This window comes from Fusarium graminearum, chromosome 3 (genome assembly GCF_000240135.3).
Source record: "Fusarium graminearum PH-1 chromosome 3, whole genome shotgun sequence".
In the NCBI taxonomy this organism is placed as follows: Eukaryota; Fungi; Ascomycota; class Sordariomycetes; order Hypocreales; family Nectriaceae; genus Fusarium; species Fusarium graminearum.
In genome coordinates this window covers 3,650,399-3,677,061 of record NC_026476.1, presented here as the reverse complement: position 1 = coordinate 3,677,061, position 26,663 = coordinate 3,650,399, and the positions used below count along the sequence as shown (strand labels likewise).

Here is a 26,663-nt window from a genome sequence, read left to right as displayed (position 1 = left end):
AGCGAGAAGAAAGCTTCAATTGAGGGACGGCTTAGAGATGTCGGGTCGGCGCGGAACAGTGTGGCAGAGAGCGTAGCCTTTGCGATGGCCAGCTCTGGAGTTGCCATTTTGGCGAGACGAGCTTCCTCGAGGGTGTTTAAGGATAAACAAATGTTGATGGACAAAGTTGTGTTGTCGAAGCTACTAAATAAGATATGGTGGAGCTGGAGTAATGAAGAGCTTCTAAGTGCGATAGCGGCTAATTGCCGGCCTGATGGCACGTGGCTGTGCAGTCAGCCTCAATTGTCTAATGTGCTCAGCATTCTACACTAGGACATGAGGCTCGTCATGAGCAGCGAATACGTCACTCGAATACATGGGGTTGAGACGAATACAGTTCAATTTTTTCGATGTCAATAAGTAGAACCGTCAATGTAGCAAACAAAGAAAGACCAATGCCAGAATGGACCAGAAAGCGATTCTTTCCGTACCAGAGCTGCAAGCGAGGTCGGCACAGGGTTCAAGGATCCACTCTAACCGGTCTTGTCCGTACATGTTGCATCCAACTCATGAGCAGAATAGGCCATAGTATTAAGCAATTTTGTGTTGATGGTTGATATTGCAACCAACAGGTCATCCGCGCCCTTCCTTTTGCAGTTTTCTCCGAGGTTAATTCATGACGATAAGGCGTTCCGCATGGTAATTGTTGTACACAGCTCCATCCAAGAGCTTACTCCTTCCGTCCTCCATTGATCTAGGAGAACCTATCACCCTTGGGACTCCGGTACACCGAACTGCTCTCGTACTTGCTCTTCTCGTTGATGCGTTGATCCTCGGTCGCTGGCGCATGTCGTGTAGGAGCGGGATCTTGAGCAATCTCGGTGCTTGGGGAGTAGGTATGGTCGTCGCGGGGAGGACCGCCGCCCTCTTCGGCCTCCAAGTTGTTGATCATCTGTATCTTCCTGCGGTGGGCGTCCATCTTGGCTTGACGGTCGGCATTGATTTGCTTCTTAGCGAAGTAGTAGGCACCGCCACCGGCTGTAATAATGTCAGCTCAAATTCCAGAGGCTGTTAAATAGCAAAGGGCAGTTCCGTACCAACGCAGAGAGAGCCCCAGCCCAACCTAGAATAGAAGGATTTGGTCAGTTTCGAGTTGTTAATTGATGGAGGGGCGAGGATGGTAGGCGCAAAGTACGAACCAGAAGGATTTGACCTGTTACAATTAGTATAAGCCGCACCAGCATCGGAATCATATCATAGAAAACTTACAGTGTTCATTTCGACGATAATCGGTAATCCAGAGAAGCGTGGAAATTTTTGAAAGCGAAAATCGGGGTGACAGATTGAAAGTGGCAGGGTTTGGTAAAGGTGTAAGTGGGATGGCCTGACATGATATATGCGTCGGTTCCTTCAAGGTCCAGACCTTATCGCTTGGCATCCACCTCTTAGCTCTTTAAGTTCGATGCAGGTGGCAGGTACGTACCTCTAGACTGCAGCTTCTTTGGCTGTGTCGCGGAGTTTTATTAGTAATAAGTCGAGGGAATACGCATGTGGTCTAACAAAAGCTCAAAATGATTTGTTCATGGCCAATGTATATCACTTAGAGTTTCTATGATGACGCAGAAATATACCCAGTTTGCAATGAGGGGGGAAACCATGTATCGAGATATAATATGTCCATGTGTCTAATAGAAGAATAATGTCTTCTGGCCAACCCAAGCTAAAATGCTTGATCTGCCGCCGCTAGAACGGGTTTCACCTCGGAATATCCAAGGGGCCTGCGGCAACCATCAACTTCGTTTTAGTTAGACCAGAAACCATAGCTTTACAAAGGCGTGTCTTTTGCAGGGGTTTGATGACTGGTTTCAAAAGAATTGTTAGATCAAGCTTTTCTGTTGTGTGTTGTAATATTGAATATCATGATGAGGAAAAGGTTTGTTGATTAGTTCTGGAAAGTCTTGGTAGGCTATTGATCTTATTTTTCTGGCGTTGGCTCCCCATCTCAAACTGATCTTTACAGTCAGGTCGCTTTTGATGAAACTTGAGCAGCTGTTTCATGGCGGTCGATCTTCAGGTACCAACAACAATTCCAGACAGCGTTTATTAGGTACAAATCATTCATTTATCGCTACGGGACAGACAAATGGTATATGAATCAATTTCTCTATAAAACGGTCACGCAGTGGAATTTTAACAAACCAGGTCATCCGCTGACTGTCTTGTTCAACGATGATCATTCTTGTTGACCGCGTGGTCAAATCTTCAACTTCAATGCTTTCCCCGCTGTCGCACCCCTGAAGCCTTAGCGGAAATCACTGACCCTGGTAGCTTCACCGTGCATCATCATGGACACGAGAATAAATGCACCGTGACAGCTAGGCCCAAGTCGCATTGCTCTACAGTGTCCAGACTTGCATTAGATACACTCCATTATGACATAAGGGTGGCTCAGCCAGCTCGAAATTGTGAGAGACCACGCAAGACAACTCGCAGCATGATCGACACTGAAGCCACGAACATAATAGGGGACCTCTAGAGAGAAAAAAAACAAGACACTTCTCCAAAACATCCCTCGCTTTGTTTGTATTCATTTCGACCACGATACCGACCAGACGACACTGTTTTGGTCATTGTACGGCCCCTGTCATTTACATCACCCACCCGCTCTTTCATCGATCCCCAACTGTTCCTTGTCACTGCCCAGCGCCGACTTTTGGGTCCTTAAATTGACCATCTCGAATTTATTTACACCGATCAACCTGCAGCTTCATTACTTTCATTGCGACGCCAGGCCTGCATATCCTTCAACTTGTATCCTGTTGATGCCTTCATGAGCGACTGCTGGGCGTGGGTGTAGCGGGTATAATCACCCTCGACTCTCACTTTCAAGAGGAAGCTTTGCTTTACCATCATGGAGCCTACCAACGGCGAAGGGCCTGATGGCTCTTCACTTGTATGCAGGTCCCAACTCATGCTCAAGCACCACTAACAACCACTAGAAGCCTGTATCATCTTTGCGAGCGCGATTCGAGAATATGGGTACCACGCCCAACTCTAACGTCAGCAAACCTACCGATGTCCCACCTGCTACCACAACAACTACTTCCGGTCCGCCTTCACGATCCATCTCCCCAGCCCCGAAGCCAAATCGACTACGTGAATTCAAGCCTGGGCAAGAAACATCAGCAGCCAGTCCTTCGACTCCAGCCATCCCCGCGAGACCAAAGCCGAAGCCTGCAGCACTGTCTACCAACCAAGATGCCCCTCCCCCGCCGACGTCCGCGAGACCTGTCCCGGCTGCAAAACCACAAACTGTTCAGCTTCAACAGCCAGCACCGCCTATGCCCCCTGCTGTGACGGTCCTTCCACCCCAATCGCCTCCTAAAAACCGAGTTTCAGATCTTGCCGTTGGAGACCAACCCTCGTTCATAAACCCAGATGCTGTCGCAACACCTGCCACACCAACTGCTGGAGGCCGGTCCTTCAAAATCCCAAGTCGATCACTCAACACCTCACCATCATTTAATGCCCCTGTATCTCCTCGACCCGGAGGCTCAAGACCACCGTCACCGCCTCCACCCAGACGATCTGGGGAGCTGGGCCGAGCTCGTGAACCTAAAGTGCCACCGCCGCCGCCAGCGCCTCGCAATGAGAAGGCATTGATTCCCGCGCCCAAAATGGGGTCAATTTCGGGCCCAACAGTAGCACGAATGAACGATATCTCGCAAGAGAACTCCCCATTCAACAGCCCTCCAAGTAGCTTTGGATCTGGCGAGGAGACACCGCCGAAACTACCAACACGTCCAAGGCCACAGTCACATATTGAGCAGCCCAGCAGACCGCGATCAGTGGTCGTCGGTTTTGATCCTCCTCCCGTGCATCATTCGGTCACAAATATGAGGAAGGATCGGGAGGAGGCCAATGGGATGTCTAGAGGTCACATTACTCCTCAAGTAACTGGCGAGCCACGACCAGCGTTACCAGCGAGACCTGTGAACTTTGAGCCTCCCCCTCGACCTCCTCCACTAAATAACAACAACTACAACATGCCTCCTCCGCCACGACCGCAAAGACCAGCTGCACCAACAGCGGTCCAGGCTATCGACCCTCCGCCTTCCTCTACGCCACCAAAGCGAGTCGTTTCCACCCCAACGACACAGCAACCTCAACAGCAGCAACAGCTCGCTGCTCCCACAAGGAGCCATGGCAGATCAATGACAATAGACAGGGCATCCGACAGAACGCCCGCCGAATTTCGTATCGCCCCAACAACCATTCCAGCAACAGCTGTTGCTGCTCCGCCTCCAAAAGCAATACAGTCCACTCCTGTTGTTGCCGCTAGGATTACGCCAAGTACTGAGGCTATCCATCATGTCACCACATATCCAGAAGCTTCAAATACAAACCGACGACCACCATTCAGCAAACATGGGACCTTCGATATTTCGACCAAGTACGATGCGAGAACTTTTGATGTATGCGGCGAATTTATATGTGCAAGCGGCTACATGACAAGAGTGTGGAGTCTGATTGATGGCGAACAAATCATGAGCTTGCAACACACCGAAGGAGTCAAGGCAACTGCAGTGAGCTTCAAGCCCGCTGCTGATCCACGAGAAGAGGGAAAACGAATATGGATTGGTACCAACACGGGAGATCTAATGGAAGTTGAAGTTGCCACGCATGCCATAACGCAAAGCAAACCCAATGTTCATGGTAAATACGAAGTCGTACGAATCTACCGACACTGGAACGAAATCTGGACGTTGGATGAGTCGGGAACATTGCTTGTCTGGGGACCCGACGAAACCGCTGTTGCAAACGTTTCTGGGCATCCTACTCAGAGTTACAAGGTTCCAAAGGGGCATACACATTCCATGGTTATTGGTGAGGAGCTTTGGCACGCTACAGGCAAAGAAATCCGAGTTTTTGCACCGACAGTCGATGGCCGATCACAGTTCCAGGTGCTCGTTCGGCCTTTGATCGCGGATAATGCGGGCGAGGTCACTTCCGGTACTCTTGTCAAATCCCACCCAGGCAAGGTCTTTTTTGGACATGTTGATGGCAAAGTAACGATTTATAACACCAAGGATTATTCGTGCACAACAATGTTAAACATCAGCACATGGAAGATCAACGCGTTATCGAGTGCGGGTAATTACATCTGGGCAGCATACAACACTGGCAAGATTTGTGTCTACGATGTGGAGGAAGCGCCATGGGTCATTCTCAAAGAGTGGCAGGGACACGAAAACCCTATTGTAAAAATGGCCGCTGATCCCTCGTCCTCCTACTTTTTGGACCGACAACAAGTAATCTCGTTGGGCGCAGACAACAAGATCAAAGCCTGGGACGGTCTGCTGGAGGACGACTTTCTTGAAGACTCGATGAAGTCGAAAGACACTCAGTACTGCGATTTCGACGAAATTCGAGCATTGTTTTTTACCTGGAATGCTGGAGCATCGACACCATCCAGTTTACGACATTCTTCAGGCGATTCAACATTTTTCCAAGATCTTGTTCAGTCAAGTGGCTCACCAGATATTCTTGTGTTTGGTTTCCAGGAACTCGTGGACTTGGAAGACAAGAAATTGACGGCCAAACGGTTCCTCAAACCGAAAAAGAAAGAAGCAGGAACCGACCAAGAACGAATGAGCCACCAGTATCGAGATTGGCGCGACTTTTTGATGAAGACACTCGACGACTACATGCCGGCAGACGACTTGTACCACCTCCTTCACACAGCACCCATGGTGGGACTGTTCACGTGTGTGTTTGTCAAAGCACACTTGCGAGACAGAATTCGGGGACTCCAGGGCGCGGAGGTGAAGCGAGGCATGGGTGGCTTGCATGGCAACAAGGGCTGTGTAGCTGTTCGGTTCAAGATTGATGATTCTTCGATCTGTCTTGTCAACTGCCATTTGGCTGCTGGGCAATCTCAAGCGAACGCGCGACATAACGACGTCGCTGCTATTCTTGAAGCCAACTTGTTCGCCACTGAACGAGATTCAGCAGCTCGCATTGACAGTTTCGTTGGTGGAGGTGATGGAAGTTTAATCATGGATCATGAGCTTTGCATCCTCAACGGTGATCTGAACTACCGAATCGACACTATGTCTCGCGATACTGTCGTTGCAGCAGTCAAGCAGAACAACTTGAGTAAACTTCTTGATCGAGACCAACTTTTGGTGGCCCGTCGCCGCAACCCAGCCTTCAAGCTTCGAGCTTTCGACGAGATGCCCATCACATTCGCGCCAACATACAAATACGATGTGGGCACTGATAATTACGACAGCAGCGAGAAGAGACGAAGTCCCGCTTGGTGTGATCGACTGCTACATAGAGGTCGAGGTCGGATAGAACAGTTTGACTACAGACGTCACGAGGTCCGAGTGAGCGATCACCGACCCGTGACAGGAACATTTAATCTTTGGGTCAAGAAGGTCAACCCCAGGGGTAGAGCAACGGCATGGATGGAAAGTCAACAAAGCTTTGAGGATATGCGTGAGAAGGAAACCTCTGAGGATAAGTGAGTTACAAATGCAACCTTGAATTCGGTTCGGAACTAACCAATCACACAGACTTTGCTTCCTGAGAGACATTTGCGGATTTGACGAAGCAACGAGCAAGAGGCTCATCAAAGAGAGATCTGCAAGGCGTGAAAACCGCAGCCCTGTGCGCACTTGAAGCGACTGACAATATCATACCGTATACCCAGATGGCATTGGCATGAATCATACAAAACAGAGGAAGCATGAGAGGCGCATGATTGAGTTGGATTGATGTATTAATCGGAGTAAAGAGGTGAATGAATTGGGGGGGGGGGTCTTGAAAGATAACGAATGTGGTAGTTGGTATCACGGAAAAGGGCGTGTGGTGCGGTAGACTACTGGTTTTACTTTTACGCAGGTATTTTTTGTCCTGTTGATAGGTACTTTAGACATTGATGCGGACATACATACAAAGACGTGGATATTTATGATAGACTGCAGCACCAGGGCTCAGTCAAGCGCTGAGCATACATTACATGGGTATCAGACGAGCGTATCAGCATTTCATTATCAATTCGCAGGAGGCCGTGGTCTGAAAGTATTTGAAATGACTAGAATTATATTTCCTCTCGCATGTGTCCCGGGTAAGTTCATATCAAGATAATCAGGGATTATTGTCTACAGTAAATGGATTGATGTAATTCAGACAAATTAACCAGTTTGAATAATTTGAAAATATGGCATAGGGTAACTCGTATCCAAATCATATTGAAGATCAATTGATGCATTGTGTCCTCAGCCTTGAGCTTTATCTGGACCATTCAGTCAGTGTCCAGGTTAACTAGACGTCTCATATGAAGAATACGATTACGAGCTTCACAGTGGTAGGTCGAATGCATGTCAGTTTGCAATCCTTGGACCGATGACCCCCTAATCCTGCAAGATGGGAGATAAGATTCCCGTAGAATCCGAAGGTCCCTTGGAAAATCAGTGAAATGCCCCCTGTATTTGCAGGTGACGGATGCCGATCCGGGCCTTGACTACTTAAGGGTCAACTTTGATTGGATACGACAAGGTACAGCTGGTCGCCAAGTCAGTTAGATTGTCGATGGTAAAAGTCGACTATTTATCTTCTCCTGAATCAACAAGACGAGTTGATCTTGGAGCTTTCTCTTTCTTCTTTCTGTTCATTTCTTCCCGATCTAGAAGGAGAATTGACAGGAGATTTGGGTCTGATTCAGAGTCCTTTGACGAATTTGTTCAGTAGAAGCAGCTCGTCATACTTGACTAATTCCTGTGTCTGAGTGAGCGGTGAGACTCAACAATATCAGCCTCAACACTCACATTCTATCAGAGACTTGACCAAGACACTCGAAAATGGCAAGCTCAGCAGAGACCACTTCTGGTCCCCGAAAGACACCAATCCCTACCCCAGGGCCCAACAGTCAGCCTACACCAAGGCCAGAGCTGACCGAGGAGCAAAAGACAAAGTATGAGGCTCTGCTAGAGCAGGTCAAGGGCTTCACCGAGATTGAATGCGAGAAGCAGGCCGACAAGGAGGACAAGTCAGGCCCCATCACGGATCATGAGCGCTCATGGCTTACTCGGGAGTGTCTCCTTCGTTATCTTCGTGCCACAAAGTGGACTGTCGATGAGTCGGCCAAGCGGCTCAAGGCGACCCTCGCATGGCGTCGCGAGTACGGTCTGGAGGGCTTCACACCCGAGTACATTTCTCCCGAGCAGGAGACAGGCAAGCAGATGATTGTGGGCTTTGATCGTCAGGGTAGACCGTGTCAATACCTGAACCCGGCTAGGCAAAACACCGACACGACTCCCCGTCAGCTTCACCACCTGTTTTACATGGTGGAGCGAGTGACGGATCTTATGCCACCGGGCGTGGAGATGCTTAGTCTGATGATCAATTTCAAGCCTAGCAAGGAGCGCAAGAACACGAGTGTACCCGTGTCTGTGGCCAGAGAGGTGTTGCATATTCTGCAGAACCACTACCCTGAGAGGCTGGGCAAGGCTCTCATCATCAACGGTATGTAACCCCCGATTCACATTTTCAAGAGCCTCAATTAACAAAGCTTAGTACCTTGGATTGTCTGGGGATTCTTTAAGATCATCACTCCGTTCATCGACCCCGTGACACGCGAGAAGCTCAAATTCAATGAGGACATGAAGCAGTATGTTCCCCCGGAGCAGCTGTGGAGCCTCGACTGGGGCGGTGATATGGACTTTGAGTATGACCACGAGACATACTGGCCTGCGCTCAACGAGATGTGCCGCCAGAAGCGTGAGGACAAGTTCCGTCGGTGGGAGGCCGGTGGTAAGGAGATTGGTGAGAGTGAGGATTACCTCGCCGGTGGAACAGACGTGAGCATCAAGGGTGTCAAATTTGAGGGTGCCAAGGATGGTGTCAAGGAGGTTGAGGAGAAGTTGGCGGCGACCAAGTTGGAGGAGCAGCCTGTTGCGGCTTGAGGACGGTGCAATGTTTAGGCAGTTTGTGTCCTGTCGACGAGTATAACGGAGGACACGGCAGAGCTGCGCATAGTGTCGGGTATAACGAAGGACATAAAGAAAGTTACGCCTTGTGGTGGAATGATAGAAGCGACAATAGTGTCAATGTGCAGTGCGCATGGTAGGCTGAGAGTTGAGCCTCAATTTAAATGCAACATCGTTGCCTGTCATGCTTATTCTTATTGCCCACTTTAGTTACTTGCATGAGCTGAGGAGTGTTTGATACAAAGTTCTAAATCACACAGTAGGAAAGCATTGCGAGCTGACTATGTATAACATTCATGCCGGAAAATACTTGGTATCTGAGGCTCAAAAATCGAATTGTAAAATCTTCCATCCGCTTATCACATCTTGCACTTTCAACAAGGTATCTTTTTACCTGTCTCATGTTGTAGAGCTTGCAAGTCACTCATATCATGGTTTTGTCAACCTAACCTATTTGTAAGTCCTCTCATGACAGACGCCACCAATCAATTCACAAAAAATTCTCCGATATTGTCTGACATGTACCTTTACCACTTGAAAACATTTGTAACTGAATTTTGTATTGTTACTGTGACACGCGGAGTCAAATAAAACTGCATCTAGATGTGCATTTGGTTCACGGTATACGATAATAGAGTAACTATCAACTGCAAGTCAAGTCGGGTATGACATGCAGACACGAAATTTAATATGCATCCAAGTCAGTTGACCAAATTTACTAGGTACGCTCTTTCAACCAACCCCTCTTTCGTGATCTGGACCTGCAGTATGTATGTAAAAGATGCATAACAGACAGCAAGGCTGAATAAATGTCAGTTATCGTATCTGACATGGAAATAATTGCACCTGACGATTTGTTTACCCTTTTTGAGTAAACAAGAACTAACAAGAAGGAAACTGAACCAAAGAATCAGCCTCATTCGACCAAGATAATATGCTGTTGGCCGTGTTGCTGCCTTGTGCCTGTTGGGCCATCTGCTACTTTGCTTGACCACTCAGAAACTGGTTGACACAGCACACTTGAGCAGAGATAGGAAATGAGCAACACACGTAATGATTATGCAGAGAAACCCATATCAAAACAAGAGAGCTAACCCCCCACACTCTTGCAACTTACATCCCATTTGCTTGTAGCCCTTTCTTGACTGACTCACACTGGACTGATGCTGTGCATATACCAAGGCGATAATAAGATAATTGTTACACAAGCACTAACAACCTATTCCAAGAGAATCAATGATGCATATGCATACTCACGAAAACAAAACAAACAGTCATACTAGTGCAGGCAGATACAAAGTACGTGTCCATTGTACGTATGCGTGTATATGTGTGTGTGTCCTCTTCTTGTGTTTGGGCAAGACAAGCGCGTGTGGCAACACCACCAACTTTAACTAACCATTTTCCAAGATCGCACCCCCTTAGTATGATGAGCTATCTGACTGTTTATAAATGCAGGTTTCCTAATAGAGATGCTTGCCATGACCCATAAAGTGCTAAGCAAGGCATTCTTAGGAAGTATCCTCAACTCTAGACCCATTCGTACCTTCTCTGCCTAGAAACATCCCAATTTGGTTGTTTTACACAATTTCAAAGCCCAATATTAACTTTGCCGCTGCACTGCGAATGGGGGATAAATGATAGGGCTCAAACAAGCAACACATCTCGGGCACCTATAAGAAGGAGTCCCGAAGGCTTCGTGTGACCTTGCCAACACAGTCTTGCGTTCATCTTGCATCCAAGTTATCGCACAAGACTGTGTTTTGGAGTTGTCAAATAACTATCGTTACCACCTACACATCACTCTACACCATCAAATACGCAAGAGACCAAATCATTCACTCCTGATGGATCTTTCAAGCGTGGGCAAGATGGCTTCGCCTTGGCTCAAGGTCATGAACGATACATCGCAGCCAGCCAACTCATCAACCACTTTCCCTGGCATTTTGGATAGCGTCCTTACTACTGCGGGCCAAGCATCGCCACTTCTCCAACTCTTTCTCTTCATCTACAAATTGGTTGGTGCGCAGCTAGGTCTGGATCCCTCTATACTCCTGACATGTCTCGGCTGTCTTTGGGGTCTATCGAAACTGTTTGACCAGGTATGGGCCATCATAGACAACTTCATCACTGGCCACCTGCGATGTACAGTCTGCGTTACCGAAGATGACCAGATATACAACACACTCATGCAGTTTCTTTCCGAACAACAAGACATCGCCACCAACCGGCATCTAACTGCTCAGACTGTCTACAAAAGCGCTTGGGATGAAGAAGAGGATTCGACTGATGCCTTGGCAACGACAATGGTCGAAGACAACCAGGACTCACCCAAGTATCTGAACTTTGCTAGCGATGCCGCCAGATGCGTAAGTCTATTCTATCAAGAATTCAACTTCAAAGATACTGACAAGCATAGAATCCACGATACGTCCCGGCTATGGGCACCACCGGATTCTGGCATAACCGAACATTTTTCAGAGTGTACCGCAGAAAGGAAACTTTGCAGAACACCGGTGGATGGGGAGGAATGGCCAAGGACGTCGAAGAGCTTAAGATTTCCTGCTTCGGAAGATCGACTGGTGAGTTTGACAGCCAGTCTGCGGATGTGACTCATCTAATTGTTCCTAGACCCCATCAAGAGCCTCCTGAAGGACGCGAAAACCGCTTATTTTCTCGACACTCGATACAAGACGGCCATTTTCCGCCCTAGGATCAAGGAAAACCGGCGAGAATCTTGGAGCATGTGGCAGCAGGTTGCCAGACGACCCATCAGACCCATGAGCACTGTCATTCTGGAGAACCAGGAAAAACACGAGGTACTCAGAGATATCAACGAGTATCTTCACCCCGCCACACCCAAGTGGTATGCTTTCCGTGGTATCCCCCTTCGTCGCGGTTATCTCTTCCATGGTCCCCCTGGCACCGGCAAGACGAGTTTCTCTTTTGCATTGGCTGGAGTTTTCGGCATCGATATCTACGTCATCAGTCTTCAGGATCCTACCATTAGTGAGGAGGACTTGGCTGTGCTGTTCACAAGGCTTCCCCGTCGTTGCATTGTTCTTCTGGAAGATATTGATACGGCTGGCTTGCGTCGTCCTCATAACGAAGAGGAAGGCGAAGAAGAGGCCGCTGAAGATACAGGCGACAAGGACGCCCAGCCCAAGAAGAAATCTAAGCCGAAAAAGGAGACCGATTCGGACAGCGATGCGAGCAGCTCGGAGGAGGAAAGAAAGAAGCGTCGAAGAAAGCGACGAAATAAAAGATCCAGAGGAAATTCCGAAAACAAGAGCACTAATAACATCTTGGCTGTCGAAAGTATTTCACTCTCTGGACTCTTGAATGCCATTGATGGCGTCGCGTCGCATGAGGGTCGTATTCTCATCATGACAACCAACAAGCCGGAGGCACTTGACGAGGCTCTTATTCGACCAGGACGTGTCGATGTACAGGTTGGTTTCAAGAATGCGACGGGCGAGCAGGCGGCAGAACTCTTTTACCGCATGTATGAAGTATCACGAAACAAGCCCATGCCCATGTCCAAGACTGGGGCAGCGGCACCGAAAACTCAGAACGGAAGCATCCATGGTGCTGTGGATATTAAGGGACCAGCCACAGATGTTGATGATGAACTCGAAGAGACGTCGAAAGAATTCGGGAACCTCATTCCTGAGGACCTGCTCTCGCCCGCCGAGATCCAAGGATTCTTACTGAAGCGAAAGAAGAGCCCCAAGAAGGCGTTGGAGGATGCCAAGGGTTGGATTGAAGCTACTGTAAAGCAGAAAGAGCTCAAGTCCAAGGTCGCAACTGTTCAGTAAGGCGCGAGGGAAGATGAGAGAAAGTTGGCATCTGTAGTCTCGATGAGGACTGTGAGGGGCTACACTTTGTCTAGATTGAGAGAATCAGTAGTGTTGAGACTAATCGAGCTCATGATTTGTTGAAGTCTTGTAATTTCGAGGCTGTACATGATTTCCAGAGTCTGAACTGACTTAGTTCCTTAATATAGTTGGTAGTAATTGCTGCAATTATTAATGTTTATGATGATGGTAAATAATATCGACTGGAATGTGCAGATGGATGTAATGTCAAGGTGAGCTTCGGTGTGGCTCGGTCAACGAGCTCCAGTCTCCACACATACTTGCTACTGTACTCATCTCACCGGCCAAGCAAGCCCACGTTTACACGTGCGACAATCAACCTCGCGACAAGACTACGTCAAGACTACGTCAAGACTACACCACGTCCAATATTTACAGCGATATTTAGAGTAGCTTCAATAGCTGAAGAATGAACTAGCGACAGCGACGAAGCCCATCATGAGCAACCTCCAACCCCCCAACGCTGGCCCAGTGCCCGCCCCTTCACCCAATGGCAAGGACGGCCTACGATATCCCAGCAATGGCAAGACTATCTACCACCGGCCATTAAACAGAACCAAGACGGCTGAGCTGAGCCAGGCCAGTTTTGCGTATCTGTTTGGCGAGATGGTGACGTATGCGCAGAAACGGGTCAAGGGCATCCAGGAGCTGGAACAACGGTACGTTGAACCCCTCTGTTCCTGAATACGAAGCTAATAATTCGCAGTCTTAACCTACAAGGTCATTCCATCGGCCTCAAACTTCTCGACCTACTCCTCTTTCGTGAACCAGTGCGCACGCAAACCCGACCCCTGGGCATTATTCAACTGCTACACTTTATCAAACAGAACATCTGGCAACACCTCTTTGGTCGACAAGCGGACCGTCTCGAGAAGTCTGCCAACCCTGAAACCCCCGACGAATATCACATTATCGATAACGAGCCCCTCGTGAACCAATACATCAGTGTGCCCAAGGAAATGAGCCAGTTGAACTGCGCAGCGTTCGTGGCGGGTGTCGTAGAGGGTGTTTGTGACGGAGCAGATTTCCCCGCCAGGGTCACGGCGCATACGGTTGGAGAGGGCGATATGTGGCCTGGAAAGACAGTCTTTCTCGTCAAGTTTAGACCAGAGGTTTTGGAGAGGGAAGGCTTCTTGGGCAAGAACTAATTGGTGAGAATGGAGTTATTGGAGTTTTTCACGATTGGTATGGGATTGATTGATAGAGGGACGGTAGATATTCGTCTTTGTGTGGCGATGTGATATCTTGCCATTGAATTTAATACCGAACTATCTTGGTTCTAGTTATCTTGTCCTTGTATGAAGATATGTTACCCCCCAACGCCTTGCTCAAAACATGATGACTGCAAACCGTACATCTTTCTATCGAGGAAGAGTACTTCCTGCACCCTTTGGCTTCCCACCTGTTCCAATACTGGGCCCCTTGTTCATCAGCTCCGAGAGACCCAGATCCTTCCAGGCGGGCTCCTTGGACTTTTGCGTAGCTCGCTGGATACCAAAAGCGGCGTGCTGATCGGGGACAACATCATCTTCGTCCTCTGGGTTGATAGGCTGATGCATAGGAGGGACGTATATCTCGTCATCAGGGAGCCTGTCCTTGCAAAAGTCCTCGAAGAGGTCTGCGTCGCGTGAGCGGTGCATGTGAACAAAGGTGAAGGAGGAGTCTTTATTCTGAGGGGCTATGTTAGTGATATACTCAGTAGAGAGGGATTCGGGAGATGTACCATTTTGGATTTGATGATGGGAAATGAGGATGTCTTGATCTTGGGTTTGTTCAATTTGTTTGTTGATGTTGGGAGGGACTCGTTTCCACAGCGGGACGGGAGGCGGGGTGTGGGGCCGACTCACTCACTGTACAGGGAATTAATGAAAGACAGCTGAACCTACTACAGTTACGCTGGGGACACCGGCAGTTGATATATTAGGAGTGGGAGCCTGGCTACTAACCTGGTATTCGCCTAAAGTCAATTATTTATAGGGCCCTTCATCGATTATAGCTGTGTAGCTAATGCGATCGATGACTCTGGGTTCTGGTCCATGCTGCAGGATATCGATTGGGTACTAAAATGCCCGTTCCATGGTGGGGGTGATAATTGCTTTTTCCGTTTATCAACTCTATTATACATTCACTTCTTTATGTTTCTCTCCTTGATCTCAGACTTATACTCAGCAACTACTACAGATACTCATACCTTCACATTTGCCTCTCACTGTCCATTATGGCTTCTTCAGATCCTGCACCAGACCCTTCGAAAGGGCCAAGGCTATCCCTCGACATCATCTATGCCATCGGCCTCGCTGTGGTTGGCGACCCTTTCGAACAAACTAGGCTCTATGCAAAGAACGATTGCAATCCTGAATATATTCCAGATCGCACCACCCTCCACCGTCTGACCTACCTTTCCAAAGGTACCAAAAGTGTCTTGGAGCCTCTTCTCTACCGACACCTGACTTTCACCACGCCCCAGGATGTCATGAGTATATTCATCACTCTCGCCAAAAGACCTGAGCTTCGGGATCATGTTCAATACATTGCTTCCTTTGCTCCCTTGTCGGGTCCCGGCGTCAGAAAGAGGGAGCTGCCCATTTGTAAGAAACTCTGGTTTAAGCGGTGTTCTTCTGACAGATCTGCCTTGATGCGTCTTCTTGATGGAGCTGGTCTCCACAAACTCGCTTGGTCGGCTTGCATGCTCGAGAGAACAAAGCAGCGCTTCATGTTTTCTACAGATTTCAAGCACGACGGTATACTAGAGATCATGTTTGCTGCTATCCTCTTCCTTACGCCGAGAGTCACTACATTCACCTGGCGCGATATGAACACCAACCCAAAGGCCTTTATCCTGGACCGTATCATGAGTGATGCAGTCAAAGGTGGTCTTCCCTTGCTGCCCAAGCTTCAGTACCTAAACACGGAAAAGTCGGCATTTGTCGAAGCAAAGCAAGCACAGTTCTTCACCCCTCACATCAACCTGTGGGATAACCTGCACACTCTGTATCTCAACGATGTCGATATGGACGTCGAGTTCATCGAAATGCTAGCTAAGGGTGAATTTAAGAAGGATCGGCCTATCAAGGACCTCCATATCCTCTGTGTGCCAGGATCTGAGAAACCAGGCAGCATGAGCTCGTTCCCGCCTGGATTCGAACTGTCATCAACCACACTTTTGGATGCTGACGATATAGATAAGGACAAAGAAAAGTTCAAGGCATTTCCCAACCTTGAGCTTCTCAGCGTCAGATTCGTTCATCACCAGGAACGTTACGAAAACGGCTCGCTCACCTTGAGAGCCTTCTTGCATGCGGTTGGCTGCCCCAAGGTCTTGAGATTGGAAGGCCATAAACTGCCATTCAAGGTCCTCGACACCGGCGTCACACACGACAGACTTACCTACCTCAAGGTTCGCGAGTATGATCCACAGTCCAGGTCAAGGACATTGCAAAGTGAAAGCCTCTTGGCAGGACTCAATTCGTGGTGGGGCGAGAATTCATCGCTGGTGCCGAACCTGACCAGGATTGATCTGGATCACTACAGTTTCCAACGCGAGTATCTCTCCGAGGAAAAGAAGACAGTCTGGAGAGTTGTTGGAGAGGACGAGTGGGAGGATGACTCGAATAACGGGTTTGACGATGACGATGACGACGATGGTAGTATTGATGGGGATGAGCCTGTTCGACACGTCTACGACAACGTCTACTATGATCCGCAACTGGATCAGTATTTCGAGGGGTATTCAACACTGATGGCGGCTTTGAATGAGATGGGTATTCAGCATGACATCGACCATTATCATGGGTGAGGAATTTGGTACAGACAAATTTAGAATTGGATACTTTCTTTCTGTGCTTTTAAAAGACTCTGGACTTGGATAGCTTGTAAGTAGAAACAGAGTAAGTTTTATGATGAAAACGTTCAAATTTGATTACTTCAACTGGCTAGGGCTAGATCTGGCTTGTTTTCGTTGTTACTTGACAGAAACCTCAAGTAACTTCTCGTATATTAGAACATTTGACACTAGCTTTACATGAAGAAGACCCATATTCTCTGGCCTCCCTTGTGAATACATCTAAACCGCCAACAACTTAGTAGAGACGTTTGTCCTTGTTGTTCTCACAAAAGGTTTCAAAGTCAAAGTAGCCAGTTTGACTGCTCTCTAGCATCTTGCGCTTCTCGCGAGCAGAGAGAGTTAGGTTCGCGACTACAGGGGGCAGTCTGTACTTATTGCTCAACGGCTCCCATCCGGAGATGATGGGGTGGTCTTCGGGAATAACTACATTCTTCTCGACCTCATCATCCCCATTAAGGTTTTCGAAGCCGGAATTCTCCAGCATTTCGAGATCCCAGGATATATAGGCTCACGGAAGCTTTGGAAGGTTGAAGGGCCAATCGTTCAACCCGTGGTTTTTCAAATTCATGCAGAACTGACTCATGGCAGACCATGCGCTGGCAGGACCGCTGTCACGATCGTTGAAAAAAGGTGTGCGCATAACGTAGTCTGGAATCTTGCCATTTTCCCAAAGGTCAACAGTTTCCCAAAAGGTGGGATCGGACATGTTATCAGGTTCACCGAATTCCACGTAGTTTGGCACATCGGACATGGGAAAAGTGGGATGTAGTCTGCAATTCCAGACGCGTGTGATATGATCAGCGACGGGACGGACGACCTCGTAGAGATCATCTCGCGTGGCGGCCGTCAGTAGGCGGTGCAACCAGGGGAGCCCAAGAGCAACCAAGCCCATTCCGCCCTGGTGCAGGGGTCTATCGATGTAGGTATCGAGACGAGCGCCAAGTTCGATATCGTGCTCGAGGAAGTCATGGAAGTCTATATGGGGATTATTAGGAGGGTTTCGACATGCTCTGGAGACAGGTCACTCACATGGCGCTATTTCAGTGACTAAGAGAATGGAGAGACAGCGCAGCTGCTCTACTTCAAAGGCGGAGTAATGCTTGTGAAAGGCCAGGAGAACATAGTGTCGATTTACTGTAAGGGGTTCGACTGGCCAACGATGCCGCACGTCCCAGTCTGGATCACCACCACTAGCTGGGCCACCATCAGGCAAAGCTTCGATCTTCTCTATAATGATGAAGTGCGACGACAAACGGTACAAAGCTCTCTGAAAACGAGCCCGAACACTTGGAGTGAGAGAGAAGTGACCCTCCACGTTAGTGACGGGATGTTCTCGAAGAAGTGTCGTAGGCAGTCGATCAGAAAAGTACTCGACGCTCTTGTGAAGACTCCACATGTTTTTCATGTCTTGCAGAGTTAGATCCTGGTTGTGGATGCCTTGTTCACTTTCGTACACACGGCAAATCGAGTCGCTGCCATCTTGGGCGTCTTTCCACGTCTCTCGCTTCAGACGCTCGGCTATGACAGCCTCTTCGTAGACACCTTCGTCTATCTTGTCCAAGAAGACCTTGGTCAAGATGTGGACTTGGTTGTACTGATAGATCTTGTAGACTGTCTTGCAGGACGCCGCAAAGGCATGCAGAGAATTCATGTCAGGCATAGTTTTAAGAAAGTCGAGAACAATCTCATTCGGCATTTGATCCAGAGTGAGAGGAGTCGCGATGACTTCGCCTTCAAGAGCATCAGACCCCGGGGAACACTGCTCCGAATGGTATGCCATCGTGAGGAAAGTGGCGTCAAGAATGGTTGATGATGATCGATAGAAGGAAAGTTAGAGAGAGAGAGAGGAATAAGAAAGGTATAGGAGTGAAAATTCTGCAGTGGTTGTGTGTTTGTTTATGCATGTTGCTGTGTATTCAAGTACGTCACGGGTTGCAAGTGCTTGACAGCTGTATGCCAGCTTGTACTATTGAATTGCCAGTGCCTATCTAGGTCCTATACGTGTTTTTGGTTAAAGTACCATAGGTTAGTACCTAGGTAGGCAATCACCCTTATTTCTAGTAGATACTGTTCCTAGGTAGTCTAGATATCGATAGAGTTGATCTATCGTTGTCGCATATTGCCTTTTTGCTATTGTGTGACTTCTTTATTTCTACTGTATACACAATAAGGCCTCGACTCTTGCAAGAAGAGCCTGACTCTTCATAATTACATTAGAAAAGACCCATTATTCAGGTAGGGAGTATAATTCCCACGCGAAAAGGATCGTGGTTGACTCCAGCCCCTATCGATTGAGTTACATACCCCGGTGTTGCTAGGGAGGCTGACTATAATAACCTGTACAATGCACACATAGACAAGCTAAGAGTATTTAAGATCACATAGATGAAGTCCGAGTGATTTTGTCTCTTATCCCTCCCGTAGCTAAGTCTTTTAACACAATGAGCTCTACATGCGGCTATCATTGATCTTGTCACGATAGCTTCATCCAGCACGTTTTCATATTCCCGACTAGAAAAAACAGGTCATATGATTCCAACCTTTCTCAACAATGTAGGCCGTCCAACTAGAATTCTTCGCTGCGATCATGCTGCGTTGCCCCGGAAGAGTACACCAATCTTTGTACGCCCACTGAGTGACATTACCAAACTCCGCGCCGTTCATGTTGAGGACAAAGTGGGAGAGAGGTCCGAATTTAATGGTTACTTGGCAAGAGACCCACTGCCAATTCATCACATCAGCTTTTCCTATTGTCCACCAACCAGTCTTGGAAGCGGTTCCGAGCCAGTTCAATACGTATGTACAGTCGTCGAGGTCAAGTGTAGAGTTTAGCACCTAGCAGGGTTAGCATTGGGCAGGCAGTGTTTGGGATGATGTACCTTGACGCACTCCCAGTTGTAATCGACCGTGAAGTCTTTGGCTGGGTAGCTCGGATTGATTGTGTTGGCAGTAGCGAAAGCGAGAAGAGCGGTAAATACCCAGATGAACTTCATTTTGGATGACTGGTCAGATGGATGCACGCGTAGGTGTCAGAGTCTTTTTTGAGCGGTACTGTAGAGTCAATAGCTGATCTTTTCGAGATATCTGGAGCTGTGACAGAGAAACCCAAGTCATATATAAGCTACGCAGCTAGCAGTAAGTCGCCTAGGCCCCTGAATCAACATGTCAACACTCGCTCGTTGATCGCTGAATAGCTTCAAGGATCTGCTGCTTGAATCGCGGTCAAAAAAATAACAGCGTAGTAACTTTGTGAATCAGTAGTCAGTGATGGGAATTGTGAATTCTGTCAAGATTGTGTCCTTATTTATGCGTAGATGCGCAACATAGTCTGACAGCCAGTCACTATGACAACAAGAGCCCATGGTGAATAGTTTTGAACAGCATAACTAGTGATAAATCCATAGTTACATGCCACGTAAGGCAGTCTACGTCGAGATCAAACATCAAAACAAATATGACTCTTAATAAACTGCCATGAATAACATTGGGTGGTTCGGGGTGATTTTATAGTCTAATGATGGCTTTGTCCGTCGCTCTGCAACTTTGATTCCGGATAACTTAATTTCAAAGACACAATCTTGTTCCAACACAAATAGGAAGGCTATGGAAGTTGCTCGATTGGTCATTTTCTTTTTTTTTTTCTCAACAGCATCATAACTAACTAACCCAAATATCAAAATTTTGTGAGTTAACCCGCTTAGTTTCCCAATACGCCCAGATACTTTTTGCTGATACCAATACTAGCCACAATAAATAATACCTGCCCTATGAAAAAGCCTACAGGCGTGTCGTAGGCGCTGTCACCAGGACATCTAGGAACATAGATCTGATCCTCATGCTGAATGTCGTTGTCGTTCCACATAAACTACCCTACACTTGTAATCGGAGCCGGATTAATAATAAACCGACCAAACAGACAGGCACCGCAATGATGCTTCCTGCCGGGGTAGCTACATGCATAGCGGGGCATCGACATCGACAGCTCCGACCTTCTTCCGTCTGCCTAGAGGTGAAACCTAATCCTCCAATATTCATTGTCAATACCTAGCATTCGTGTTAAGGCGAAACCGTTTTTCTTCTTTCATATCAATCGCATTTCATAGCTCTGGAGTCGTTGCCCTTGCGAATCCCCAGCAATCCGTTACCCCGCGCTTATGATCTAAAGCTGTAGTGCATCTCTCTCACTGTCACACCATTGTGAATCTCGCACACCATGGCTTCTGCTCAAATTAATGCCACGCCGCAGGCGGTGATGGGTCATGTTCAGAAGCTCAGCGATAACGACCCTGATTTCCGATTCATGGCCTTGAACGACCTGCTGCAGCTCCTCAACCATGCCAAGCCCGATTTCCTTCAGAACGACTACAACATTGCGGCCCGGACTGTTGATAGCATCATCAAGACACTAGATGACCAAAATGGCGAAGTCCAGAACCTTGCTGTTAAGTGGTATGTGGGCGCGGCCACTTCTGAGTAATTCGCTAACATAACCAGCTTGGGTCCCTTTGTGGGCAAAGTCCCTACCCCCGTCATTGCGCCCATGATAGAGAAGCTCTCATCCTTGAAGCTTAAGAACTCTGTGGATAATGCCGTTCCTTCGATGGCCTTGAGGAACGTTATAATCGCTCTGCCTCGCCCCGTGCCAGGCATCCCTCCCGCCCCAGACGTCCAGGAAGCCTACAGTGCTATCAGCCGTGTATTGATTCCTCGTCTTATTGGCCCCGGACCCAAGACACGGGTTCCTAAGAACCCCAAGATTCCCCTCCCTGCTGTGCCCGAGGGACTCTTACAAAACGAGGGCGACCTCAACGCCGAAGCCGTCGATGTGCTAATCGAGGTTGTTCGCTGTTTTGGACCCATGCTTGTTCAGGTCGAAGTTGAAGCCATGCAAGAGGTAGTCATCCAGCTTTTGGAAAGCGAGAAGGGAACATCGGTCGTCAAGAAGAGGGCCGTAGTAGCGATCTCTATGCTTGCCGTATACCTCTCAGATGAGCATTTGCAGGAAGTAGTCAGACGTATCACGGATGGCCTATCGAAGCAGTGCAGCCCCGTGACAAGGAGACTGTACATCTCTATCCTAGGAAGTATGGCAAGATCCATTCCTTCTAGATTCGGACCCCACCTCGCCAATACCGCACCCCTAGTACTCAAGGCTCTCGGCGAAGAGGAACTTAATGAGCATCTCGAGGCACTCAGCGACGGAGATGATCTCGGCCAAGACTTCAACGAAATCCGCGAGGCTGCTCTTGTAGCCCTAGAAGCTTTCCTGGCATCATGCCCGCAGGAGATGCGCCCATTCACAAACCAAACAACAGAGGCCTGTCTGCGATTCCTCAAGTACGACCCCAATTACAATGTCGACGATGAAGATGAGGACATGGAGGATGAAGAGGATGATGATGAAATGGAGGAGGGGGACGACGAGTTCGACGACGATGGTTTCGAAGACGATGATGACGACGCGAGCTGGAAGGTTCGACGATGCGCCGCAAAGACCATTTACATCCTTATCTCAACACGTGGAAGTGGTGACCTTCTCGAGAATGGTGTCCTTTACAGCCAAACCGCACCGTCTCTCATCAAGCGTATTGCGGAGAGGGAAGAGAACGTGCGTCTAGAGGTCATCTCGGCGCTTTCTCTCCTCGTTCGCAAGACAGGCGAGGGTCTCAACAAACCTGATCTTTCACTTGAGGATTTCGAGCCAGAATCTGAATATCGTATCCCAATCAGCCGGAAGCGAAGACGTCAAAGTAGTGGTGGTGGTGGCGCCACAGCTTCCCAATTTATGTCGGGCTCTGGTCTCATTTCACCTATCCAGGAGAAGGTTCCCCTCAGCGGCCCGCAAGCTGACTTGGCTCGCCTCACTCCTTCCATCATTAAGGTAATTACTAAACAACTCAAGGGCAAGACGATCCCCACCAAGCAAGCAGTCATTAGTCTTCTCGATGATATAGTGTCTGTTCAGCACGGAGGATTGGCCGAGTATTTGGACCAGGTCATCGGACCTATCATTGACGCCATTCAGCCCAGTGGCTCTACTCATGTTTCGACCAATTTATCGTCCCACGCCGGCACATCTTCCGCAACTCCCAGTACGCTTAGGATCACGGCACTGGGTGTGATCAGCGACATCGCAAAGACTCATTCATCTACTATTCTGCAACCTTATCTGACCAAGATTGTTGATGGCGTTACTTCTGCAGCTAATAACCGATATTACAAGATCTCGAGTGAAGCTATCCGCACTGTCGAGGAGCTTGTAAAGACTATTACTCCACCACGATCACGAAATGCTGCTTCCAAGTACAAAGCCGAGCTGGACAAGCTTTACAGTGTTATTGTGGACCGTTCATCAGCTCAAGATGCCGATGCCGAGGTTCGCCAGCGCGCTATTCACGCTCTCGGCATCCTCATCTCCAGAACTTCCACTTCAGAAGGAACTTCTCTGCTGTCTGAGGACAAGGTCAAAGCCGCTCTGAATATACTACAAGAACGACTCAAGAATGAAACCACTCGATTGGCTGCAGTTAGAGCGGTCGAGAACGTCGCCCGCTTTGCGAAATCACCCGGCCAACTCGAAAAGCAATGGATTCAAGATGTTGCTTTGGAGCTCTCTGCTCAACTGCGAAAGGCCAACCGTTCCCTCCGCGGTTCAAGTATCATTGCGCTTCGGAATCTTGCCCTGTCACCTGCTACTAAGGGTCAGCTTGAGCCGGACACTATTCAGGGACTTGTCTCCGATTTGATGCCGATTATCACCAACAGTGATACACATCTACTTGGACCAACACTGATTATCCTCGCCAAGTTGGTGCCTGAACACCCAGAACTCGTTGTCACTAACGAGATGATCGTTGCGCTCTCGGACCTTCTTAAGCAACATCATGCAGGCATCGTTCTTGATCAATTGCTACTCTTTGTTAGTAGTATTGGTGAGAATGGTGCGGGTCAAGGTCTCATGCAAGGATTGCTCAAGGATGTCAGCGTGGCAGGAGATTCTCCAGTTGTCGGTAAGGTGATCGGAACCCTGCTTGTCACTGGTGGTGAGTCAGTCGGTGTCAAACTGGACAGCTTTGTCAAAGAGCTGTACATGAGTGCCGAGAGTGAAGACGAAGCCAGAGTTAGTCTTGCTCTCGCTGTTTTGGGTGAAGCTGGAAAGCGACTCGGAACTAGTTCGACTCTCAAACCTGATCTGTTCTTGGATCAATTCCATGATGAGCCGGACAAGGTGTCGCTTTCCGCTGCTGTCGCTCTTGGCCAGGCAGGTTCTGGCAACGTTCCTGAATTTCTACCCGTCATTTTGAAGACAATGCAGAAGGGTGGCAACACCCAGTACCTCCTCATCCAATCAGTCAAGGAGATCCTTCAGTCAATCTCGCAACAATCTACTGACCTACGAAACTATGCTCCGGCTATCTGGGAGGAACTTCTCAAGGCTTCGGACAATGCCGACAACAAAGTCGTATGTGCTGAGTGTGTCGGAAGACTTGTTACCCTCGACCCTGCTGTATTCGTTCCCCGTCTTCAGGTATGTACATAGGAATGCTCGTAAATGAACTTTCTAACTCGTACTAGGATCTTCTGGAGGACAAGTCACTTGGAATTCGAGGAATGGCTGTCCAGGCTGTCCGCTACACTCTGCCCGAAAGTGATGAAGTACTGGATGCTATGCTCCGAGATGTACTCATTTCGATGCTCCTGACTATTCTTCAGGACTCGGATATGGACATCCGTCGATTGGCAATGACAACACTCACCACCGCTGCTCGAACGAAGCCTGATATGATCCTTCCTCACTTGGGTAAACTAATGCCATATGTCTTGCAGGAGTCGGTTATCAAGAAGGAACTTGTGAGAGAAGTCATGATGGGACCTTTCAAGCATACCGTTGACGACGGCCTGGAGGTCCGAAAGGTAGGCTCAATTTTATGTTGTTGATGAACCCAACTAACTTGCAACAGAGCGCATATGAGACGTTGTATGCTCTCATGGAGACTGCTTTTAGTCGCATTAACAACATCGACTTTTACGACCGAGTCGTAGCAGGCCTCAAGGACGATAATGATATTCGTCAGCTTTGCAACCTCATGGTGACCAAGCTAATTACCATTGACCCCGACGAGACCACACGCCGACTCAACTCGATTGCAGAGGCCTATCGGTCTGTTCTGTCAGTCAAGCTTAAGGACAACGCTGTGAAGCAAGACCTAGAGAAGCAGGAAGAGGCCAACAAGAGTATTTTGAGAGTGACTCTGTTGTTGGGCGAGAAGATGAAAGCCACGACTGGAAATGCCGGTGCTGCTACGAGCAACGCTGGTGCCACCAGCACGTGGACTGGATACTGGGAATGGGTGAACAAGGAATTCGAGAAGCAGCTCAAGGGTCTTCGTGAGGAGAACAGCCAACTTCAAACCCGCATGGTTTAGGACGAACGCGATTGGAAAAAGGTCAAGGCTGACGAAGTCTATGAGCTAGCCGTAGCAGTAACAGGGATGGAAATATCATAGCGGCATCATTAAGAAAAGCGATTAGCAGAAACCACGAGGAAGATGAATAGATTGTTAATTAAATGATTAGCTGTACCGTGTCTTGTACTTGAATTGCTTCATCGTTAGAATTTAGCTTGGGATTATCATGAATCATTCTGAGGTCTGGGTGAACCTTGTCAGCAACTATTCCAAAGTGTACTTCATGCCCCAACACGGGGAAGTTGCCGAGAACAACTGTCCTTTATTAAGTTCCGCCGCAATTCTCAGCTCATCCTTCAGCCACTGATTCATGTAACAGAGCATCTTGCCGAATCTAAATTATTCTTGAACTTGGCAGACATTCCGCCGAAAGTCTTGTGGACCGCCTCATAGCAGTGCATTTTTTCGAGGCGTCTTTATCCGTTCTGTAGTGAGCAGCAGAAAGGTTGGTCTCCTAAGTCTTAGGGTATAAGAATAAATAGTGTAAGAAGTCTAGTCCAAGTAGCATAAGCTTGTCTAATAATTTTGTGTCTTGTGCTCCTAAACGGTCAATTGTTCTGATACCCAGAGGGCCTTTAATCAGGGGAGTATAAGAATGAGGGCACTGTATTGTGTATGTACGTGAAAGTATGTATGATGTGAATCGTATGTAAATGTCAGTGAGACTCAATTCAAGTCATCTCCTACTGATTGTGACTGTAAGATATTTCTTCAGAGACCTTAGTTCTCATCCATCAGGTAAACATCGCGCTCCAGTGCACGAGTGTTGAGCTTGTAGTATCGTTAGCAAAAACACTTCCTACACAAGCATGTCATATTTACTCACCACCTTGGAAGGAATGCTGTGAAGATCAGTGATACCAATCTGAGCAGCATCGGCGAGGATCTCGCTCTTGAGGATCTGGATGAGTTTCTTGGGACCCTCAACACCGTAAACGTTGGAGTACATGAAACTACAAAATGTCAGCACCAGATCATCTGTCACTGACTCAGGAGTACTTACGGACGTCCAAGACCAACAGCCTTGACACCAAGAGCCAGCAGCTTGATAACATCGCTACCATATCGGATACCACTGTCGGCAATAACCTCGGTCTTGGCGAAGATCTCAGGGGCATTGCGACGGATCTCGTAGGCGATTTCGAGAGGAGAGGGAGAGTAGTCAACTTGGCGACCGCCGTGGTTTGAGAGCCAGATACCATCAGCTCCAGCCTCGACAGCTCGAAGAGCATCCTCAGTGGTGGTAATGCCCTTGAGGATGATGGGAAGCTTGGTGTGGGCCTTGATCTCTTTAAAGAGGTCCCAGCTAAGGACAGACGTAGCACCGTTACTGAACTATGTTAGTTGATTATATTATCGCTTGTGGTATTATACGTACGCATTGGTGGTGTCGTAACGAGCAGCGCGATGGCGAACGGAAGTAGCAAGAGCATCGATGGTCCAGACATAAGCCTTGACACCCTGATCTTCAGCACGCTTCATGGCATCCACGTAACAG

General features: G+C 48.3%; 11 protein-coding genes across 11 annotated transcripts; 6 read left to right on the top strand and 5 right to left on the bottom strand.

The window, feature by feature from the left end:
- Positions 1-361: 361 nt before the first annotated feature.
- Positions 362-1,324, bottom strand: FGSG_05892 (uncharacterized protein). Its single transcript, XM_011326196.1, has 4 exons — positions 1,249-1,324; positions 1,179-1,192; positions 1,077-1,102; positions 362-1,017 (listed from the first exon to the last, which is right to left on the bottom strand). The coding sequence occupies exons 1-4, from the start codon at positions 1,255-1,257 to the stop codon at positions 734-736; spliced, it is 333 nt and encodes a 110-aa protein (XP_011324498.1). The 5' UTR covers positions 1,258-1,324; the 3' UTR covers positions 362-733.
- Positions 1,325-3,014: 1,690 nt separating this feature from the next.
- FGSG_05891 (uncharacterized protein) lies at positions 3,015-6,666 on the top strand (the record flags this gene model as incomplete). Its single annotated transcript, XM_011326195.1, has 2 exons — positions 3,015-6,508; positions 6,561-6,666. The coding sequence occupies 2 exons, from the start codon at positions 3,015-3,017 to the stop codon at positions 6,664-6,666; spliced, it is 3,600 nt and encodes a 1,199-aa protein (XP_011324497.1).
- Positions 6,667-7,847: 1,181 nt separating this feature from the next.
- On the top strand, positions 7,848-8,951 carry FGSG_05890 (uncharacterized protein; the record flags this gene model as incomplete). Its single annotated transcript, XM_011326194.1, has 2 exons — positions 7,848-8,511; positions 8,563-8,951. 2 exons carry the CDS (start codon positions 7,848-7,850, stop codon positions 8,949-8,951), a joined length of 1,053 nt encoding a protein of 350 aa, XP_011324496.1.
- A 1,871-nt stretch (positions 8,952-10,822) lies between these two features.
- Positions 10,823-12,793, top strand: FGSG_05889 (uncharacterized protein; the record flags this gene model as incomplete). Its single annotated transcript, XM_011326193.1, has 3 exons — positions 10,823-11,344; positions 11,395-11,557; positions 11,607-12,793. 3 exons carry the CDS (start codon positions 10,823-10,825, stop codon positions 12,791-12,793), a joined length of 1,872 nt encoding a protein of 623 aa, XP_011324495.1.
- Positions 12,794-13,291: 498 nt separating this feature from the next.
- On the top strand, positions 13,292-14,001 carry FGSG_05888 (uncharacterized protein; the record flags this gene model as incomplete). Its single annotated transcript, XM_011326192.1, has 2 exons — positions 13,292-13,512; positions 13,560-14,001. The coding sequence occupies 2 exons, from the start codon at positions 13,292-13,294 to the stop codon at positions 13,999-14,001; spliced, it is 663 nt and encodes a 220-aa protein (XP_011324494.1).
- A 72-nt stretch (positions 14,002-14,073) lies between these two features.
- Positions 14,074-14,611, bottom strand: FGSG_05887 (uncharacterized protein). Its single transcript, XM_011326191.1, has 2 exons — positions 14,577-14,611; positions 14,074-14,523 (listed from the first exon to the last, which is right to left on the bottom strand). The coding sequence occupies exons 1-2, from the start codon at positions 14,577-14,579 to the stop codon at positions 14,215-14,217; spliced, it is 312 nt and encodes a 103-aa protein (XP_011324493.1). The 5' UTR covers positions 14,580-14,611; the 3' UTR covers positions 14,074-14,214.
- An 877-nt stretch (positions 14,612-15,488) lies between these two features.
- FGSG_05886 (uncharacterized protein) lies at positions 15,489-16,649 on the top strand (the record flags this gene model as incomplete). The annotated part of the gene is made up of 1 exon (XM_011326190.1): positions 15,489-16,649. The coding sequence occupies one exon, from the start codon at positions 15,489-15,491 to the stop codon at positions 16,647-16,649; it is 1,161 nt and encodes a 386-aa protein (XP_011324492.1).
- Positions 16,650-17,205: 556 nt separating this feature from the next.
- Positions 17,206-18,477, bottom strand: FGSG_05885 (uncharacterized protein; the record flags this gene model as incomplete). The annotated part of the gene is made up of 2 exons (XM_011326189.1): positions 17,206-17,672; positions 17,727-18,477. 2 exons carry the CDS (start codon positions 18,475-18,477, stop codon positions 17,206-17,208), a joined length of 1,218 nt encoding a protein of 405 aa, XP_011324491.1.
- Positions 18,478-18,924: 447 nt separating this feature from the next.
- FGSG_12835 (uncharacterized protein) lies at positions 18,925-19,690 on the bottom strand (the record flags this gene model as incomplete). The annotated part of the gene is made up of 4 exons (XM_011326188.1): positions 18,925-18,981; positions 19,002-19,024; positions 19,238-19,532; positions 19,577-19,690. 4 exons carry the CDS (start codon positions 19,688-19,690, stop codon positions 18,925-18,927), a joined length of 489 nt encoding a protein of 162 aa, XP_011324490.1.
- A 1,112-nt stretch (positions 19,691-20,802) lies between these two features.
- Positions 20,803-25,125, top strand: FGSG_05884 (uncharacterized protein). The gene is made up of 4 exons (XM_011326187.1): positions 20,803-21,146; positions 21,192-24,225; positions 24,273-24,611; positions 24,659-25,125. Exons 1-4 carry the CDS (start codon positions 20,911-20,913, stop codon positions 25,121-25,123), a joined length of 4,074 nt encoding a protein of 1,357 aa, XP_011324489.1. The 5' UTR covers positions 20,803-20,910; the 3' UTR covers positions 25,124-25,125.
- A 760-nt stretch (positions 25,126-25,885) lies between these two features.
- On the bottom strand, positions 25,886-26,647 carry FGSG_05883 (uncharacterized protein; the record flags this gene model as incomplete). Its single annotated transcript, XM_011326186.1, has 4 exons — positions 25,886-25,936; positions 25,992-26,118; positions 26,169-26,495; positions 26,544-26,647. The coding sequence occupies 4 exons, from the start codon at positions 26,645-26,647 to the stop codon at positions 25,886-25,888; spliced, it is 609 nt and encodes a 202-aa protein (XP_011324488.1).
- Between the last annotated feature and the right edge of the window lie 16 nt (positions 26,648-26,663).

Bases quoted from the DNA above. Each gene is read 5' to 3' on its own strand.
- FGSG_05892 (XM_011326196.1), bottom strand. The intron at 1,018-1,076 runs GTACGGAACTGC...ACATTATTACAG, and splicing joins CTGGGGCTCTCTCTGCGTTG to CCGGTGGCGGTGCCTACTAC.
- FGSG_05884 (XM_011326187.1), top strand. From the start codon at position 20,911: ATGGCTTCTGCTCAAATTAATGCCACGCCGCAGGCGGTGATGGGTCAT. The intron at 21,147-21,191 runs GTATGTGGGCGC...TAACATAACCAG, and splicing joins CAGAACCTTGCTGTTAAGTG to CTTGGGTCCCTTTGTGGGCA. The intron at 24,612-24,658 runs GTAGGCTCAATT...AACTTGCAACAG, and splicing joins ACGGCCTGGAGGTCCGAAAG to AGCGCATATGAGACGTTGTA.